Genomic DNA, 19,182 nt, shown 5'->3' on the forward strand with positions numbered 1-19,182 from the left:
GAAAAATCATCAAATTATTCATTTCAAGTGTGAAAATCGCCCTTTGAGTGTATTCTTCCGACCAGTGTGGTGCACCCACTGAGACAGGCTCCCTCCTGTTAATTCTGGCTGATTTCTCACCTGAAGCACCGTGTTCATGCAGACTGGCAGTGGCAGTCCTGGAGGTGATCTGACACCTACAGGTCACCTACCCCACTTTTACTATTTCTATTTGAAATGCTTATTCTTTCTTAGATCTCCTCTTCTGGCTGAATACAAAGATATTCTTTGAAGATTCCTTTTTATGGTTTTCATTATGACAATCTAGTGGTGCAGATATGGGAAAAAAAAATATGAATGTGCTTTGTTTAGGAGTTGAGAGTTGATAAAGCTGCACTGGGCAGTTTTTCTAAAGAGTTTTTTCCACGAGTTTTCTAAAATCTGATGTAATGTTGTAACTGGATACTGCTATGGCATTAAGGTCCAGTGTGAAGGATTTTGGGGGATATATTATATTCTATGTTTTCCTTAGTGTATAATCACCTGAAATTAAAAAATGATTGTGTTGTCACAACCTTAGAATGAGCCATGTATATCTGCATATGTCTGCATATGGAGCGGGTCCTCTTTCATTGAGTCCACCATGTTGTTTCTACAGTAGCCAAGGATGGACAAACCAAACACTGGCTCTACCTAGACAAAGAGCATGGATACCAAGAGGCGAAACTCCGTTGAATTTTTGCCAACAGCCACTAGGGGCGCTACCGCCATTTTGGACTGTTGAGCTTGGACTTTTGCGCCCAGACAACATGCAAGATGTCAAGGAGAGAGGAGGAAAAAAGTAAAAGGAAACAGTGTAGTGCAATTAACTGCAACAACTATCAGTGGAACACCCCGCACCTGGCCTTCCACCGTTTCCCGAAGGATCCCGACAGGTAAGAACTCCTGAGGTGTAAGTTTTAAAGTGTTTTAATATCAATTTAATATGCCAGTTTTGGAGGGAAGATAACACTTATAGAAGATTAACTTAATTACTCCTTCAAAATCACCCCATAAGCCAATCTACCAAAAAAAAAAAAAAAATCTATATCATATTAAAATAGCCTATATTATTATTATTATTCTTATTATTATTATTATTACTGTCCCCTTACTGTACAAACTGTAAATAAATCTTTATTCCTGACTATGTGACGTCGCCATTAATGTGTTTCTAGTTAAAATATTGATTTTTTTTTATTGATTTTTTTTTTTGGTAGTTTGGCTTATGGGGTGATTTTGAAGGAGTAATTAAGTTAATCTTCTCATAAGTGGATGTAATATGTAGAGATGCCATCTCAGCCGTTTTTCGTCGTTTTTTTTTTTTTTTTTAAAGTCTATGTTTTGCTTTACAAAAACATGAAAAAGCAGCTGTGACCAAGCTATCACGAGGTGAGTAGCATTGTAAGCATAATTAATAGCGATATACTTCAGTTTGTCTGTGTGTTTTTGTATGCAAGCGGGTCTGCTGCGGTCTGCTGACAGTCCAATATGGCGGCGGTAGGATGAAACCATGGGCAAGTCTGTTGCTATGGGGCCTTCTATTGAGCTTCGCCTCTTGGTATCCATGCTCTTTGACCTAGATAGGGCCATTCACACTTTAGCGTCGGCCGTGGTTGTTTTCCTGCATGCTTTGCACACAGAAGTGTCAGCTGGTTGCAATCTGCAACCTCCCCACTAGATGGCACTAAATTAGACCTTTAAAGTCAAAGAGTTTGGGAAATAAGCTTATTTGCTTTCTTCCTAAGAGTTACATGAGAAGATTGATGCCACTTTTATGTATTTTAAATATGAAGCTACAGCCAGCAGCTGGTTAGCTTAGCTTAGCATAAAGATTGGAAACAGAGGGAATGAGCTAGCTTGGCTCTGTCCAAAGGTAACTGGGTTCACTAATCAATAAGTTATATCTTCTTTGTTTAATTTATTCAAAAAGCAAAATGTAAAAACAACACTTGGTGGCAGTAACTTACAGAAGTCTAGTTGCCTGGCAACCTCACGATGATGACAAGAGTCCAGATAAAATATGAAAGAAGGAACGGTCACGACAACAGTGACAGCGTTGGAGGAGCCAGATTTTGGCATCAGTTCTATTGGAGTCAATGGGGCCGGCATTGCAAATCACACTTTAACCATCATATCTTATTTCAGCTTTGACTGAAAAATCCTTCCACCAGATTAAAAAGGTCCGGAAAGTAACGGGGCCAGGCAAAAACTGTCCAGTATTCTGTTTTCTTTAACCTCATTCAATCTAATATTTTTAAAGTGGCCATTCTAAATGTGCAACTTTAAACTCGCCACCCACTTTAAGAAAATTGGGAAAAATGACTTTGCCAAAACAAATGCACCAGGATAAGCACCACCAGCCTCCTCCAGTTTTCCAAACAAAGTTCAAGTTTACATGAATCCTTTCAAATGCTTGTGCTTGAATCCGCAAGTATCCACTGAATGTGCCCTCTGGATTATTGTTGCTTGCGGATCTACCTCCGGTGCAACTGGCCAGCTAACCAAACTAGCTGCCTGTTTATCGGCACACATTGGTTTTGTTTAGAGGCTGTGGGTCACTGTCTGTTTAGTGTGTGTCTATGTGCTAGAAAAATTCTAGCAAAGAAATGGAAGTTTAAGAAGTGCAGTTACTGGTAATATCCAGTGGATCTGTATGAAGATGATCATCATCATTCTTATTTCACTTTGATGCCTGACCATATTTATTCCAATCATAGTAGACAGATGAGAAGCCACTTCCATGAAAGAGGAAGACAAAAATGTGGAGGCAAAGATTTCTCCTAATTTATGATGTTTTGCTAGAGTCATAATTTCCCAAATCTTGAATCTTAAATTTAGCTTCATGGTCAGGATGGTGGTTTTATTAAAAGATACAAGGATTTTTCCTTTAATTTAGGGTAAAAGGTGTGTTCTCTCTGCGTGTTTTAGGATGATAAATGTGTGTATCTATCAGGTTCATTGCACATAAGTATGACGTATTTCTTTTTACTTTTTTTACGGTGTGTGGGGTCCTAACAATATAACTAATAAGCAGCAGCACCTCTTCTTCCACAACAAAGCATCAAATTTAGCCAGTGACCAGAGATGATTCCCAAAGATTTACAGAAAGGGGAAAAAAAAGAAAATCCTTTGCTCTTTATCTGAGGCAACAGCTAACAAAAACCTTACCTGTGTGTCCACCAGCCAGTTTCAGTCTGTCAGCACCTTCCAACATGCCGACACTGATGAAAATACAGCAGTGAGCCCAGACAGTCCAGAGACCGTGAACCATCAGATCAACAGGAGTGTGAAACACTTTGTTATTTGCCCAATTATCAGTCCGGGAAAACAAATCTGTCAGAAATGAGATGTGGCTGAGCTATTGATCTGTTTATACAATCCACATCTTTTCCTTTCCCACAGCATCTATTAGCACTTCCTGCCTCTCTCTGTCTTTGACATGCCATAGCAGGGGTGGAACAGTGCAGGCCATTGACGTCATGGAAGTCCAAGGACTATCATCAGTGGAATATAGATACCTTTTTCTCTCACTGCTGAAAGCATTTATTATATGCTCTATTTTTATTTCAGCATGCTGAATAAACTAGATGGCCATGTATATTAATAAATGCGGATGTTTTGATCATCAAAGCGGGGAAATGCACGGGGTGAAAGCATGCCGTCACTTTCCGCCCTGAAAAATACACCTTAACAGCTTGAACACATATTTGATTCATTTGGTATAAAAAAAAAACTTTCACCCAGGCAAGTCAATGACCTAGATATGTTAAAATCAACATGTTCTGTTCCTCATACATCATGATAGGCGCATTATCACACAACATTATTTCATTTTAAAGCTGTTTAGTGCGCACAGACCATATCAGTATTAATCTGCCCGTTCCCTTTTTAGTCAAATTTGGCAATGTTCATTTAAATGTAGTAAGAGAAGGAGAAAAAGAATAATGGCAACATTACTTCCGTAGTTAGAATCTCCCTCTTCACACCATTTAATACCATTGAATTTAATTATTATCTATTAGTGTGCTAATATTTATGCAAGGATTCTTGAGAAATAAAAAAAACACTTAACCGCAACATATTGATCATATACATTTCAGCAGTAAGTAGACTTGTGGTAATGTTGTCTTATCACTTCCTGTCTGCGCCAGACATTGGGATGTGTCATGAATACAGACGCCAAAACACTAATAGCAGTACTTTATTAGTCTTCCATGGCTGCTGTCTGCAACAGTAATAATTCATCTGCCTATTGTGCTCCAGCATGCTGCACTGTGAGACAAGATGTCTTTTATCTTGTTATGATTGTTGGGATTGTTATGGTTTGACCACAGCTGAGAGACCAACTGATTTACTGTCACTTAGGCCGTGTTTACACGAAAACGATCCACTGAAAACGGAACTGTTTCTCATTTTCGTTTTGAAAAAAGTTCCACGTTCAGACAACAATGTTTTGATAACAATCACCGTGCACACAGATCCGCAAAAATGACCAAAAACACTGTAGTATACTTGCCAGGCCAGTAGGTGGCGGTGTGGCTGTGTAATGAAACAACACGCACCTCCACACATGCATTTCCTTCTACAGAACACTGATGTATAAACAAACAAAATGGCAACGGCACAAACGTTTGTCTGGAGGGACAATGAGGTGGAGTTGCCACAGTAAATCTACACTGTGCTGGAGAAGCGCCAGGCACCCAAAACGCCGTTGTCGCATAACAATCAGCCTTAACGCAACTAAAGTTTACTGTTTTCGGTTGAAATTGTTGTCGTATAAACAGGACCTTAGGTTGATAAAATGTTATTCTACCTGTTTGATCCACTGATAACTCACTTAGAAGATAAACTACGCACGAGTTGTCTATTGATGTTTACCAACAGCATCACAAGTGAGAGCCAGATTTGTCTGCCTGGCTTTTCATCTCACTATATTTCTGTCTGTCAGTGTTATGCTCACAATTTTCATAGCTTCCTCTTGGATGCGTGCTGCTTACAGTCTGGCGTCTGCTCAATATCTTTTTATTGAAGACCCAACCTGACCTGCACGCTGGCCCCAGGAATGCCCTACACACAGAAAAAGAAGAAAAAAATAAGAAGGGCAGAGTCTCTGCAGATAAATACACGCCACACACTTCTAATGGGTTATAAGGGATGATTGAGAGGGATTCTAAAAAGTATACCTTTAAAGGGGAACACCACCTTAAATAAGAGTTCTTAAATGTGAACATGAGCTACTCTCTCTCCAAGCCGGTAACCAGAGAAGTAAGGCTCAAACTTGTGATATCATCAAGTGTAAAGTCCAGAGCTGCTCCATGTTTTAGATCATAGGAGTAACGTATGAATTTTGGAAATGGGCTTATAGTTCCCCTTTAAGTCATCACAGATGCTGAGAATTTCCTGAAATGCAGTTTTCTGCTACACATATAAAATGAATCATGCTCTGTGAATTGCTGGATGTTTTTATTGTCATTGAAATGAACTGACATCTTGAATCTTTTTTACACAGCCTGGTCACTGCCTTAATTCTGTGTCCCTTACATCATAGTTTGGACTGACACCTCATGGTAAATTCAAAGTGGATACCTGTAAGTTAAAGCAAAGTGGATGCACCCACAAAGCACATACTAACTAGGACAAACTAGAAGCATGAAAGACTATTGGTACTGAGCAGATTAAAAGTATTAGTATGTTTTCCATTTAGAGTTAGTTTGATGGCTAAAAGTGAATTATGAATATCACATATCTCTCTGCATTTCCATGGGTGAAAGAACCTTTATGCTACGGTTGTTTGCATGCCTTCCCCCCGGGGATTACTCAACAAAAAGCTGTAAATATGCAAAGCAGATTAATTAGTTTCCCAAGGTCACCTGTACAGAAAAGGGCTCCATGCGTTAATATGCGATTTGTCTGCAGACGAGTGAATAGCATCTGCAGACGAGTTTCTGCACGGATTTTATTGATATTTGCTCAGGAGTTAACGAGGCTCTGTGAGAGGCTTCATTTGGCCAAAAAGTATTTCTGTTTAATCCACAGCCTCGAAAAAACCGCAAGGGTTGGAGTTGTTAGAGCATCTTAGTTCTGGTGGCTTTAACCGGAGGGTGTGCGCGCTGCACCTCAAAGTCCACAGTTCATTTGAATCCAGTCCTAAACCCCTGCCAAACCAACAAACTCAGCGTGCTGACTCAAGACGAGGCTTATTAGCTCTAATCCCTGGCAACCCTCTGTGTTTGTATTATCAAATAGGATTAGACTGATACCTGTATGTCGGTTTACCAATATATTGGCTCAACTTTTAACTTTATAACACCAAAGAGTCAAATAATCCACCAGTGATATGATAGGTTCTCTTTGACTATACATCAGGGAACATGCAACTACATTTTAATTGGCACTGCATGTTTTTGTATATTTTTTAACAGTGTTATCTGAGGATAAATTATTTTCCTAAAGGTTTGATATATATTAGAATGTTTCCTTCCCATTCTGTGGATGAAAATAGATGATCAATTGAATCAATGAGAGGTGTTAGAGAGCCATCTTGGCTCTGATTGGTTGTTTTCATTCAGGTGCAATGGATCCTTGAAAATGCCATAAACAGTGCCAAGAGGAACCAGATGAATATGACTTTCTTTCATGGATATCTGTCTCAGTTACCACTGTCAGCAAACATGACAAAAAAAATATGTTTATAGAAGTTACCACCTAAAGCCCAATGTTATGTCCTGAGATGGTTTGTCTTGTCCAACAGTCCAAAACCTAAAAATATTCAATCCATTATCATATAAAACAGAGAAAGGGATCAAATCCTGACAACTGATTGGATGGAACATGGAGATTTTGGCTTTTCACATACATTTCTTTCCATCAAGTGAGCAGTTCAAATCCTCACATCAATCAAACCTTATAGTACATGCACTGCCCTATAAGGACAAAACAATGTCTTTCATGTTACTATAATAGATTTATGATGTGTTCACATCATATCTCATGTCTTGTCTTTTTCAAACACACAGTTACATGGAGGTCTGCAGCTCCACCTTATCCTTTAGCAGGTTTACTCAGCACATTGTAAAATACCCTCAGATGACTATGATCAAGTGAATGGGATGCAGCCCACTTAAATGGACCATTAAAGAGAATTAGGCACATCATAATCGCAAGATACTGTAGCACATTACATGGAACGGTTAATTAATTTCTCACATGTGGCTGCAAAATAAAAGACTTTGTTCCATAAGGCGCATCACAATGAACTGGAGTCTAAGATAATTATAAAAATACTGAATTAACCGATTAATTAACTAATACTGCTATGAAATATTCCACTAAAAGTTAATGATACAACTAAACTGAAGCCAACTGTGTGCCCACACGCCAAGAGACATGCTTGTACTGCCCTCTGTTGGAGTGACTGACTCAATGCATGCACTGACAGGTTTCTCCATATCAGTGTTGCACCACAGGACGGTATGGTGGTGTGTTTTAAACAGATGACAGCAGTAATTTAATGAGTTCATGCAGTAGCTTCGGTGTTTACTAAGTAAGTACAAGAAGCAGTGCTGAGAAGCCATTTTAAAACTCAGGAGCTCTCTGTAGACTATAATTGTGTTAAAGAGTGAGATCATGTTCAGATCAATGACAGCACACTGGCACTTGTGTCTTCCCAAAAGAGCCCACAAAGCAACACAGACACAAATGTGATATCAGGGCTGTTTAATGGAAGCAGGAGTGTCATATTGCAGAAACATCCCTCTTGTGTTTCCCTCTGTGAATCTATGGCAGGACGTTTTAGAAGGTGAAGAACAAGACAGGGAAAAAAATCCTAAATCTGACCAAAATTCTATATGACTTCCTCCATTTTCTGTGGGTTGATTATGCTACACAGATTTCATTGATCTCATGTCCAGCAGACAAAACTACAACTTGCAGATAATTGCTGCAGGGTACTTTGGGATCAATACTGTGCCAACATATCAGGCTGTATTGGAAAGTCTCTGTATGGGTGATTGCTTGCTACATCAATCCAGCTATAACAGAGAGCCATTTCCTCGTTGCTGCCCTGCCCTGCTCCTCTTTGTGTAGAAAGAGTACCCGCCAATTGAGACAGATCTTTTCCTCTCATTGTCTGGTCCTTTCAGGCTTTTTAAACAAAAAGAAACCCCCGAGCTGTTGGTAGAACTTTCTGATTTTTTTTTTTTTTTTACAGACCAATGGCGGCGTCAGTCTGAGTGGTGTGGGGTCTATGGATATCCTCTGGGGACCGGAAGGAAAGCTCTTCGCCCTGGATGCAACATCAACACTGAGCGCCTGCGATGGCAGATGATGGTAAGGGGATGGTGGTGGTCACAGGATTCTCCTAAGGAGGTGGAGATAGCATAGGAGGGTGGGTAGATGGTTGTGGAGTGGGAATCTGTAGCAGTGCATTTTACTGGTTTCTCTGGTTGGACGGTGGGCGGAAATTTTTGTCAGCATCTCCTTCGTATTTCTGGATGTTTCCTGATGGTTAAGAGATTTGAAATTATTGTTGATTCTTCAAAAATACAGACAAAGAAACTTGATCCAGATTTAAAGGTGGGTGTTTGTCTAATTGTTTACATTATTTTCATGGGTTTAATTGTTTGCCAATGGAAATAGTAGCAATTTATGTTGGAGCTAGATGCTTTAGAAAAACTTATATATGAAGCCCTGAGTTTACTGGATAATAAAGTGTGTTATTCCAAAGTGCTGATCTGGGAAAAGTCACATTTTAACAATTTATAAATGCTAATTTTGAAAATGTTTGTCCCTGTAGCATCAGTATGATTAAAGTGCTAAAAGTGGCTTCCTGATCACCCATTATAAATATCATGTTATTAACAGGAAGTTAGGATTTTTCTATATTATCCATCAGTCATAACTTTATGTATTAGAACCAGAGATCTCAGAGAGACATGTCCTCCCTCACAGATTGATTCTTATTCCACATTACATCCACAGATTCATCCAGGAGGCCATGTCAGGCAGCCCAGAGAACATCCCCCTGGGAGAGTGCACCCTCTCCCAGTCCAGGGACCAGCTGACACCGCCAAGCTGCACAGAGAGCACCGTGTTCAGCCTGTCCCACAGCGAGTCCATCTGGACCACAGAGACCACTCGCAGTAAGTGTGAAGAATTCTGGTTTGCCATCCACCTCATGTCCACCGGGGGCAGCTTCCTGGCATGTGGCATCATCATCAGCGGTCTGTACTTCGCCGGCCACTGCAGGAAGGTGACCAACATCCTGGGACCAGCCTTGCTGTCCATTGGGCTGATGGTTTTTGTGGTGGGCGTGGTCCTGATCCCCATCACCAAGGAGAACAGGAAGCAGTCAAACATGAAAAAGCCTTTCACTTACAGGCCTCCCCAAGTGTTCAACCTGTGATGAATTGGGGGTTGGTATCTTGTCACAAAACTTCATATTTGGAAGTCACTCAAAACAAGAAACTTTAAGAGCACACTGGAGTGAACCTTTTCAGCATGGGAGCCTCTGTGGAAGCTAGTTATTAAAAGGCTCTGCGTGGTGACATTTATGTTTATTTCTCCAGGACTGACAAAACTAAGCGCTTATCTCGCTCTCAAGTGTGCATGACAACATTTGCATTAATAACCATGGCTGTGGAGAAAGAAGGTGAGAGCACAAGGACAACAATGTGCCGCATGAAATGCAATTATTCACACTTTCACACACAGTTTAGTGAGAAGGATACAAGAAAGCGAGCTGTCTTTATGAATATTCATGAGGGAAAAGTGGACAAGGGGGATTTCCTAATGCTGTGTGGTACAGTATATACCAATTCATGAATAATTAAAGGTTGTGAGAGCTTATAATTGTCAGTTCCCGGTTTACTGTGTCTTGTATCCACTGAAGTCCTTATTGTGAGCCTGAGTCACTAGGAAGGAGACTTTGACTCTGCGTGCATTCATCCTCAAATATATGTAAAGGACAAACATTTGACTACTGTGACCTAAAAGCACATTTTCATAGGATTTAAATATTACGTGACATGAAATTTTAATTAACCCCTTCAGACTCAGTGTCCATCATAATGAATATTAAATATTCATCGCCATTGGAATTGCACTTAAAATTAGACCTTGCCCTTACAACTGAGTAGATTGTATTTAAAGCAGCTACTATCAATATTGAATGACTGACGTGATTACTTGTATCTCTGATTCAAATAAGCCTAATTGGCACGCTTGTTAAAGTTAATGAAACGTTATTGCTAAATTAAATACTGTTGGATAATTACAATTTACACAAGAAAACATGATAGTCAGACATTTAGCATTTAGATATTTTAAGTGGAGTAAAAATACAGTTAAAAGGAGAGTAAAAATACTAATTTTAGATGTTATCAAGTTGATGTTCAAATTATTAAGTTAATTCCATAATATTTCATTTAATACAACTGCAGAGGTTTTTGGTTATTGAAGGTCACATAGAACACACTACAGTGTATTAAAGAATCCTCCAGATAAAGTCTCTCAGCCTCTAAACCTGAGTGTTGTAAGGGCTGAGTAGCCCGATGCTACATGAGCAACACATGTGGTCTGTGGGTGTCAAGAACGTCTGCTTAAAAACATCATCAAAACCCTAACTGGCCTCAAAACAGCTTAGAGCTGAGAACATCAATCGATAAGTTATATGCCAGAAAATAAATCTTCAACTATTCTAACAGATGACAAATCCCTTAAACTATTAAAATGTAAACAAACAGATGACAAATCCCTTAAACTATTAAAATGTAAACAAACAAAAAAAAAAATGCGGTTTTCAGATTCTAAATTGAGGGTGTTCACTTCTTCTGAAGGTATCAAACTGAATATCTGTGGTGAGAAAAAAAAAAAAGTAATATATTGGAATATGTCGTCTTTGGATTTGGAAAGATGTGTTTGTTGTTGTTGTTTTACCATTTTCTGACATTTAATGGGGATTTATCAAGAAAGTAATCAACAAATTAATCAATAACAGAAAAAAAGATTAGTCACAGCCCTAAAACAACAGATTTCTCTCTGTATTTGTATTGTATTCTATAGCTGACAAGACTTCTCCAATGCCTGTATTTGTTTGTTTGTTTGTTTGTTTGGGTTTCTTTTTTTATAAATAGCAGAATGTAGGTAAAATCAACACATTGTAGGCCCACCTTTGTGTGTAGTTTGCAACAACTTTACATGGAGAAATCCATGATCATGTTTCAGACATTTTTACACTGTCTTAATCAAAACATCCATTATAGTGGACACGGGGAAAATGTAATAAATTTAGCCTCATGTTAACATGAGAGAGAGAACAAAACTGGAAGAAATGTGTATAGTGGAAAAGGGTTAAGCTATGTCATGGATCAAATAACATCAATAATATATATAGAGAGAGAGGTTTATAATAGCCTACCGTTTTGCACAGAGTAGGCCTATGTGCATCACATTCAGATAAAAGCTGAGTCATGTTTTGCTTGACTCTGTGTACTTGAATATCAATTTGAATGTCAAATGATATTTTACTAGCTACTGCAAGTGCATCTTTTGCATTGTGGCCGCCAGACCACATGACTGTGGACTTAAACCTGAATTGCTCACGGTTGGGTTTTTAATTAAGAACAACCTGCTGGAAACGACTATCAGTGTGTGTGTGTGTGTGTGTGTGTGTGTGTGTGTGTTTAATTTGTGTGTACAGTGAATAAGCCTGAGGTAACACCTTGTTTATCTTCACTTTAAAGGTGGGGCGTTACTCTACAGGTGCGCTGCCTCAGCTCAGGTACACAGACTGAAGCATCCTCCCGTTATACAAGCGTAAAGCAGCTGTTATGTTCCCACCATGGAGCGGATAAAGTGTTTAGGAGGATGCGTGCTTTCATTTTTCCTCGCCTTGGTCTTTGATGTCATCGGTCTGATTATGCTTTTCGTCGGCATATTCGCCAACGTGCGCATCGGCGGCCGTTTTTATGGCGACTTCTTGATCTACACCGGCTCTCTGATCATTTTCATCAGCCTGGCCTTCTGGCTCATGTGGTACGTGGGGAACATCAAGGTGTCGGAGGACGACGGCTTGAAGAAGAGGAGCAGCATCGTGCAGCTGGCCAGGAAACTCTCCGAGAGGTTAAGCCAGACGCTGAAAGGGGAGTCACGGCCGAAATATATCGAGGGTGACGACGGCAGCCAGGTTGAATCACCTCCACACAAATCCGGCCGGGTGACATGGGGAAGATCCACAGCCTACGACAACAAAGGGTTTGAGAACTACGAGGACTCCCCTGCCGTGGAGAAGAAGATAGAGACACATCATGAAGAAAAGATCTGAACTCTGATGACACGGAGGGGTACTTTCATATAACAATACTCATGTGATGTTTTAAATGTGGCCATGTCTGATTTGATACATATCATTAACTACATTTGCTGCTTCGGAGACTTTATGAAGGGTACACTGCAAACAAGATTAGGATTGTGGACAGCTTTCTCAGCCAAAAGGACATGGATGAAAGGACACTGTGATATAATGTTAAAATGTTCATGTACAGGGCTGTAGTCAGGATTTTAGGCACCTCAATGCCCCCCCCCCCATCAGAACACTGCCACCTGTCACAAAAAGAAGGTCTCTATTTCTTTTTTTTATTTTTTAGGAACACTTTATCCCACACATCTGTAGTTTTCTGGAAAGATTTTGGTACTACTGATAAGGCAAATGGAGGCTGTTCGATTATTGTACTCTCAATCATCTAAGTTATTTATGTTATCAAAGTTATTGCAACTTAGTGAGTCTTTTAGTCACAGCAGGTCAGATGAACATCGAAAAACTGTGAATTGGTCCATAGGCATACATGTGCAATTAAGATTCCCCTTAATTACTACCAACCTACTGTACATAGAAACATCTAAGTAACTTATTTTGAAATTGTGGGCTTGAAAAAAAGCAACATTTTTTTATTAATTGAACTGTTCAGCTGAATTTTATGTACATTTTATTTCCAAGGTCTAAATGATTTCAAAGTTTTCTCCACACTATAGGCGAGGCTGGGTTACCAACCACTACAAAGAGCTCTAGACTCTCAGAGGCCAAAAGTGCCCACATTCAATTAGATTTTTGTAATCTAATTAATTACAAATGTTTTATTTAATTTTATTTACCACTGACTCACATTATAAAATGATAAGGACCAAAAGGCAACAGTTTTATTTTTACACAATCTTGAGGCCATGGTCTTGTTTGTATTTTAAAGGGGCCCCAAGTTAAGATACAGTTTTAGGACAGTAAATATTTCAGCGTATATTGTGCTTTCATAGTACATTTGGCTCTTTTTTTGGTCCAGGTTAATCCAGCCCTGCTGCAGAATTATAATTCTGGATACTGAATCTTTTACTTCCTTTTTTCTTTTTCTTTTTTTTTTTGGTTGAAAAGAACATTGATATATTGTCTACAAAATACATAATAATATATGTTTATAAAATGCCCACTGCTATGTACATTTTGAAATTAATTGTAAAATGAAATGTTCCTGATCCTAGAAAGACAAAACAAAATACATGACTTCAGTGTCCTCAGTTCTAACTACGGCCCTGTTCAGGTCAGCCTGCAGTACCAGACCACAGTTTGCCATCTCAGAAAGGCTGTCGTGCCCATCCAACAGCTTGATACGTTCCCTTGTTGATTGTCCTATATTATTTCAGCTGGATTTTTTTTCCCCCACAAATGCTTTGCCACGTGTTCCAAATACATTTCTCATATCTTTTACATGTTGTGCCTGCTACCACGCAGATGGAAATAAGTCACATCATGTTTGCCCTTTGAGTTGCTGTCAAAGCAACACAAACACTGGTCAGACTGGTTTGTCACAGTGTTGTGGTGTTGATTGAACAAACCTGAAAATCCTCCACAGAGTGTCATGTGTAACTGGGGACCCTGCATAATGACATATTGTATGCCCACTAGGATGTATGTAGTATCTCTACTCATCACATTTTGGGAGTAGGTGCCTGAGCGACTGAGCCACAAAGTGGAGTCACAATAATGGCACACCTTATGCAAATGTCACAGCTCTGCCTGCGTTTTGTTTATTGCAACTGAAATGGCTTCTAACATTTAAAGAGCTAGCATGACTGGCAGCTCAAAGCACTTCAAACAAACTCATGACAATGTTACAGTCAATAAAACATAATTCCCCTCTGCTGTGTACACCTGCGATGGCAGGCAGGACAGTGAGTCAAAGCCGCCGAGCAGAGACAAATAGTGGCAGCTTGACTGGTCAAACAAGCTGCACATAGAGAAGTTTCCATTACGTGTATTTCCTCTTTGTGACAGTCACTTCACAAAAGGTGCTGTTATTGTGGTGAGGCATGAACCGTGGATTATTAAATATTTAGGGAGGGCTTGAATGCAGTGTATCCACCCTGCAGAGATGCTCCCAAGTTTAATATAAAGGGTGAATTTATTCCTGGGGTAAATCTCTGAACTCAGTGGGAGTGAAGTCAAGAGGAAGCTTTGAAGCATCTGATAAAAGATGCAACACACTGATGCAGCCCCGAATCACTTTGGTGTCATTAACCGAACAAAAAGATCAGGGGGGCCCCAATTAATTATAGCCGGCTTATCACTGTGTAAACACGAGCTCAATGGCGGCTGATTGCGAAATATATGTGCATAAATCTGTGGTGCTGGTTACAGACAATGAGCCGATGTGTCACATTAAAGGTGCAAAACAAGTCAGCCCTGCAAAGGAATGAAGATGGACTGTAGGGCTTTCAGCTGCTGCTAATGAGCAACACAACCCATTGTGTTGGTTGGATACCAGTCTTGTGCTATGAAAGAAATGCAAGGCGTGCTGAAACAGAATGATTCAGAGGATAGGAAAGCAGTTTTCTGGAGAGACTTGCTGTCACTCCTGTCAGACCTTCAGACGAAATCCACCTGTCCGTCTCACCTGGCGCTGCTATGGAGCAGAAAAAGTGCACCAACCTCTTCTTATCACTGGCTGTGATTTTTGACATCATTGGCCTCTGCCTCTTCTTCATTGGGATCTTTGCACCTTTGAGCTTCTGGGACTTTTTTGTGTTCTCCGGACCTTTGCTGATCTTCCTCAGCCTGATCTTCTGGATATTCTGGTACCTGGGGAGCCTCACTGTGACTGAGGAGGAGCTCAACTTGACCAAACCAGACATACTGTGACAACAGTATGAGTGCAACTGGACTGGGACTCCTTCAGCCCAGCAACATGATGAGGAGGAGGGGGCTGGCAGGACACACAGAAGCAGAAGCTTCATCAAAAATCATGAATTTGTGGACCTGTGGCTCTCCTTGAGGTTTTGCCTCAGTGAAGGATATGTGATAAAACTAAATCCAGGCACGACCAGGAACACATTTGACTAATCCCAGGAGATAAAAAAAAACTCCATTCCACCCTTTGACTTGAGGGTGAAAACAACTTGTCATGTTGTTTATGGACAGCAGTGATTCCTGGACTTTGTCGGAGTTGGAAAATGTATTTCTCAGCACTTTCATTGGGAGAATGAAAAACTGTACCATGATGATACTGTATGCCTTATTTATGTCATTATTATCAACTGTGCACAGTATAAGTTGATAATTATATTTCAACATGTCCCTGCACAACTGTGTAAGACAGAAATGCTTTTGAAATTAACAACTAAACATGCTTTAAAATGACTGTTGTTGTGTTCTCTGTGACGCTGCTCCTTGATGAAAACTGGCCAAACAGGCACGGTGGGTTTTTGCTCTGTAAGATCCACCCAGTGCAGAGTTCAACACGAAAAATAAACATCACTCTCAGGCAAAACTACAGAGGTATGTAGAAAGGCAGGAATCATGCCTCTTCACAAGCAATGAAGCTCCAATACCTATTTACATGCGCAAAAGTTTCCCCAATTAGCAGTTTTCCCCTTAAAAAAAAAAAATCACTGACGCTGTGCTTCAGTTTGTTCACCACAACAGCCAGCGAGGAGAATGAAACTAATACTCCTCCTCCACGCCCAATTCTTCCCAGCCTTAATCAGCACTCAAGGCACCATTAGCTCCCTCAGACATGGAGAGTGTTATTAATGTGTCCATTTGGTTCCTGCCCCTGAGAGAGGAAATGGAGAAGAGGCGTAATGGGGCTCTCTCTCTCTCTTTCTCCGCAAAGAGATGGAAACCCTGCTGCTCAGCCCCTCCTCCCCCCGTGGGACACCGCCTTCTCTGTTGCACTGAAATCCCCAAGTTGTCTCGACAGTATATGTCACTCTAATCTTATTCACAGCTGTATTCGTCAACAGCAACAATAGCATCTCCCACAAGAGACGCAGATTATGAGTGGGTCTACTTTGAGAGCAGCGAGGGACGTGAGGCACAAACACACATCCTGGTTGGTTACAGCTTAAATCAAATAATGTGGCATGATGAAGCATATCCTCTTTTGAAGGTAGACACTGAGCATGATATTAGGATGTGACTTCCAGTCATGTGGTTTGAGAGAGCTTTGGCTAATAGTTGATTCCCATTAGCTGTGCCTCACTACGCTGGAACAGACTGTCACCAGTGGGCAAACAAGTACTCGCCACAAGGTACACAGAGAGCACCATAAGAAACATAAATGGAGAGATGATAATGTTTTTAATATTTCAGATGTGGCTTCATTAAATAATCTTGGTATGAATTATTACTCCAATCAAAAGTACTATCAAATTGGCTACTTAAAGCAATCAGTCTTGTGTGTGTTAATGTTTTCTTTCAATAAGGGTGGGTCCCATTGGGCAGCTCATATCTGCTCCTTAGTGTACAACTGCTGTTATAAATAACCAGATAAATGCTGGTACACTTCGGCTGTTGGCAGATATATCTGTCTTTAGACAGGTGATGAAGTGATGATACACAGTATGATTACCCTGCTCTGTTTCTGAGCACTACTTCGGCCTAAAAGCTTAAAATGGCTGGTGAGTTCATGATGTCATCTTTGGAGGATTGTGACGGTGCATGTCTCCCTCCAGTGGTTGGCAGAGTCGAAGTTAGAGGTTAATGTGACTAATTCTTAAGGGCCCTTCAGCTTTTCCCTCCGGGAATAAAATTAATTGAATATTATCCTGCTTTATGTCAGAATGAGTGAGTTTGGACAGCATTTGCTTCTGTTGTGAATGAGTTGTTACCAGTGATTTTAAAATACAGGTGCGTCTCTTCAAGAACTCAGTGTGCCTACATTCAGACCCATTCTCGTCCATTCAGAAGCACAGTCATCAAATGTGTGTTATTAAAGGACTCACCCTTTCAACAGCATTGACATTGTTTCGGTTAACAAGAACAGAGGTATGGTACTTAAACACAATTCTGAGCTAATTTTACTTTTAGTATTTCCATTCATGATACTTCTACTTCACTACATTTCAGAGGGAAATATTGAACTTTTTGACCGTTGGAGTTACTTTACAGAGATTTTACAAAAAAATAAATAAATACTATCAGTTTATGAAATATAATATTGTGCTTAACCTCCACCAGCGACAGCGCTAAAATTCTGCCCATGTGTTAAAGCATCAGTAATAATATTCCATACATTTTCTAATCGCTTATTCTCTTGAGGGCTGTGGGGGGGCTGGAGCCTATCCCAGTTGACATTGGGCGAGAGGCAGGGTACAGGTCGCCTGACTATCGCAGGGCTGACATGTAGAGACAGAAAACCATTCACACTCACATTCACACCAAGGAGTCACCAATTAACCTAACCCCAATCTGCATGTCTTTGTGGGAGGAAGCCGGAGTACCTGGAGAAAACCCACGGTGACACGGGGAGAACATGCAAACTCCGCACAGAAGGGCTCCCACACCCGGGATTGAACCAGGAACCATCATCATCATATTATTAATAATATTCCAATAATATGATAAATATAATAATATAACTCTGAGGGGACCATTCTGCCTGACAATTAGGCTACTTTTAGTTTAAAACTTCTGGTGCATTTTGCTGTCAATACTTTTGTACTTTTAGTTGAAGGTCCAGTATGTAGGATTGAGGGGCATCTTTTGGCAGAAATGGAAAGTAATATAATAAGTACGTTTTCTTTAACGTACAATCACCTGAAAATAGTTTTGTTTTGTTTTCTCAGAATGAGCCGTTTATATCTACATAGGGAGTGGGTCCTCCTCCATGGTCTGCCATGTTACACCAACATGCTTCTAGAGTAGAATACACAGACTAAACACTGGCTGTAAATAGGGCTGTTTAAGAAAATGCTTGATTCTCTGATTTTAGTGGTTTAAATCACTAGGTCCCTTTGTTTTAGACAGGAAGAGACCTCTGATAATTCAGCTGGCGGTAAAAACCTAATGAACATCTGGATTTTAAGTTATCAAAGAAAAAAAGGTGAGCACACATTAGCAAATGCTGCGTTACTGTCCTATCCTGATGAGCCACACAACATAGGAAAAACATTGATTTATAATGAGAAAATGCTTTATTCAGTGTTTTTACCAGTTGTAATCACTTGGCCCATCCAGGCATGAAAATGGGTCAGGGGTGAAAAAGGTGAGAAGGATACGAGACCCGGCACCTGCTGAGGGGTCCCGGGGTTATGCTCCTCGATTGTTTTGTTTTTTTTGTGGAAAAATGAGCTTCCAGATGCTCACATCTGATGTCTTTTAGATTTACTATAGTGGTGGTCACATGCAGAATTACAAGATAGGCCGCTCTTATCTCCTCCTTCAAGCATCAAAACATAAGATTGACAGCTACGTTCCCTCTGAACATCTCACAGCACACAAACAACATGGGAGGGACGCGCATTGCAGCACTGACAGCTAGCAACTAGCTTGACTTTCACTAGTCTCACCAGGCCAGCCCCACCGGCCCACTTGGTGACCAGCCAATCCACCATTGGACGAGACTGACAGCTTCTCTCATGAAATGCCCGCGCGCATATGTTCGCTACGTCTTTTTTCTGTGGCTTCGCTCCACAGACAGCAGTATACTGCTTCTTTTATTTTTAGATAATATACGTACTTCTCTGCCACTTCTTTAATCTAACAGGTGAGCTGCTTTTTGTTTTAAAAGTTAGCACACATTTCCAGCTTACATTTTGAGATTTGTTTTAAATCTGCCAGTCTTCTTGTTTTACTGTGAAGACAAGACACACATGACATTGCCAGAATTGCATGAT

The 19,182-nt window shown here is 40.3% G+C and overlaps 4 protein-coding genes across 6 annotated transcripts in view; all 4 read left to right on the forward strand.

The window, feature by feature from the left end:
- mmd (monocyte to macrophage differentiation-associated) overlaps positions 1-19,182 on the forward strand; it is a 194,560-nt gene that overhangs the window by 28,514 nt on the left and 146,864 nt on the right. The window lies entirely within an intron of this gene.
- LOC126405769 (uncharacterized) overlaps positions 770-19,182 on the forward strand; it is a 118,631-nt gene continuing 100,218 nt past the window's right edge. The window contains exon 1 of the mRNA XM_050069688.1: positions 770-914. The gene's annotated coding sequence lies outside the window, so the exon portion shown is untranslated. The remainder of the gene's footprint in view (positions 915-19,182) is intronic.
- LOC126405771 (phosphoinositide-interacting protein-like) lies at positions 8,088-10,209 on the forward strand. Of its 2 annotated transcripts, none has more exons than XM_050069692.1 (2): positions 8,088-8,349; positions 9,001-10,209. In XM_050069692.1, exon 2 carries the CDS (start codon positions 9,017-9,019, stop codon positions 9,422-9,424), a length of 408 nt encoding a protein of 135 aa, XP_049925649.1. In that variant the 5' UTR covers positions 8,088-8,349; positions 9,001-9,016; the 3' UTR covers positions 9,425-10,209. The 2 variants fall into 2 exon arrangements, with proteins under 2 accessions (XP_049925649.1, XP_049925648.1); XM_050069691.1 differs by lacking the exon at positions 8,088-8,349 and adding an exon at positions 8,358-8,595.
- Positions 11,782-15,701, forward strand: LOC126405770 (transmembrane protein 238). The gene has a single exon (XM_050069689.1). It carries the CDS (start codon positions 11,861-11,863, stop codon positions 12,341-12,343), a length of 483 nt encoding a protein of 160 aa, XP_049925646.1. The 5' UTR covers positions 11,782-11,860; the 3' UTR covers positions 12,344-15,701.

Source organism: Epinephelus moara, chromosome 18 (genome assembly GCF_006386435.1).
Source record: "Epinephelus moara isolate mb chromosome 18, YSFRI_EMoa_1.0, whole genome shotgun sequence".
NCBI classification, from domain to species: Eukaryota; Metazoa; Chordata; class Actinopteri; order Perciformes; family Serranidae; genus Epinephelus; species Epinephelus moara.

What these genes read in the sequence shown, in the direction of transcription:
- LOC126405771 (XM_050069692.1), top strand. Translation starts at nt 9,017, where the DNA reads ATGTCAGGCAGCCCAGAGAACATCCCCCTGGGAGAGTGCACCCTCTCC.
- LOC126405770 (XM_050069689.1), top strand. Translation starts at nt 11,861, where the DNA reads ATGGAGCGGATAAAGTGTTTAGGAGGATGCGTGCTTTCATTTTTCCTC.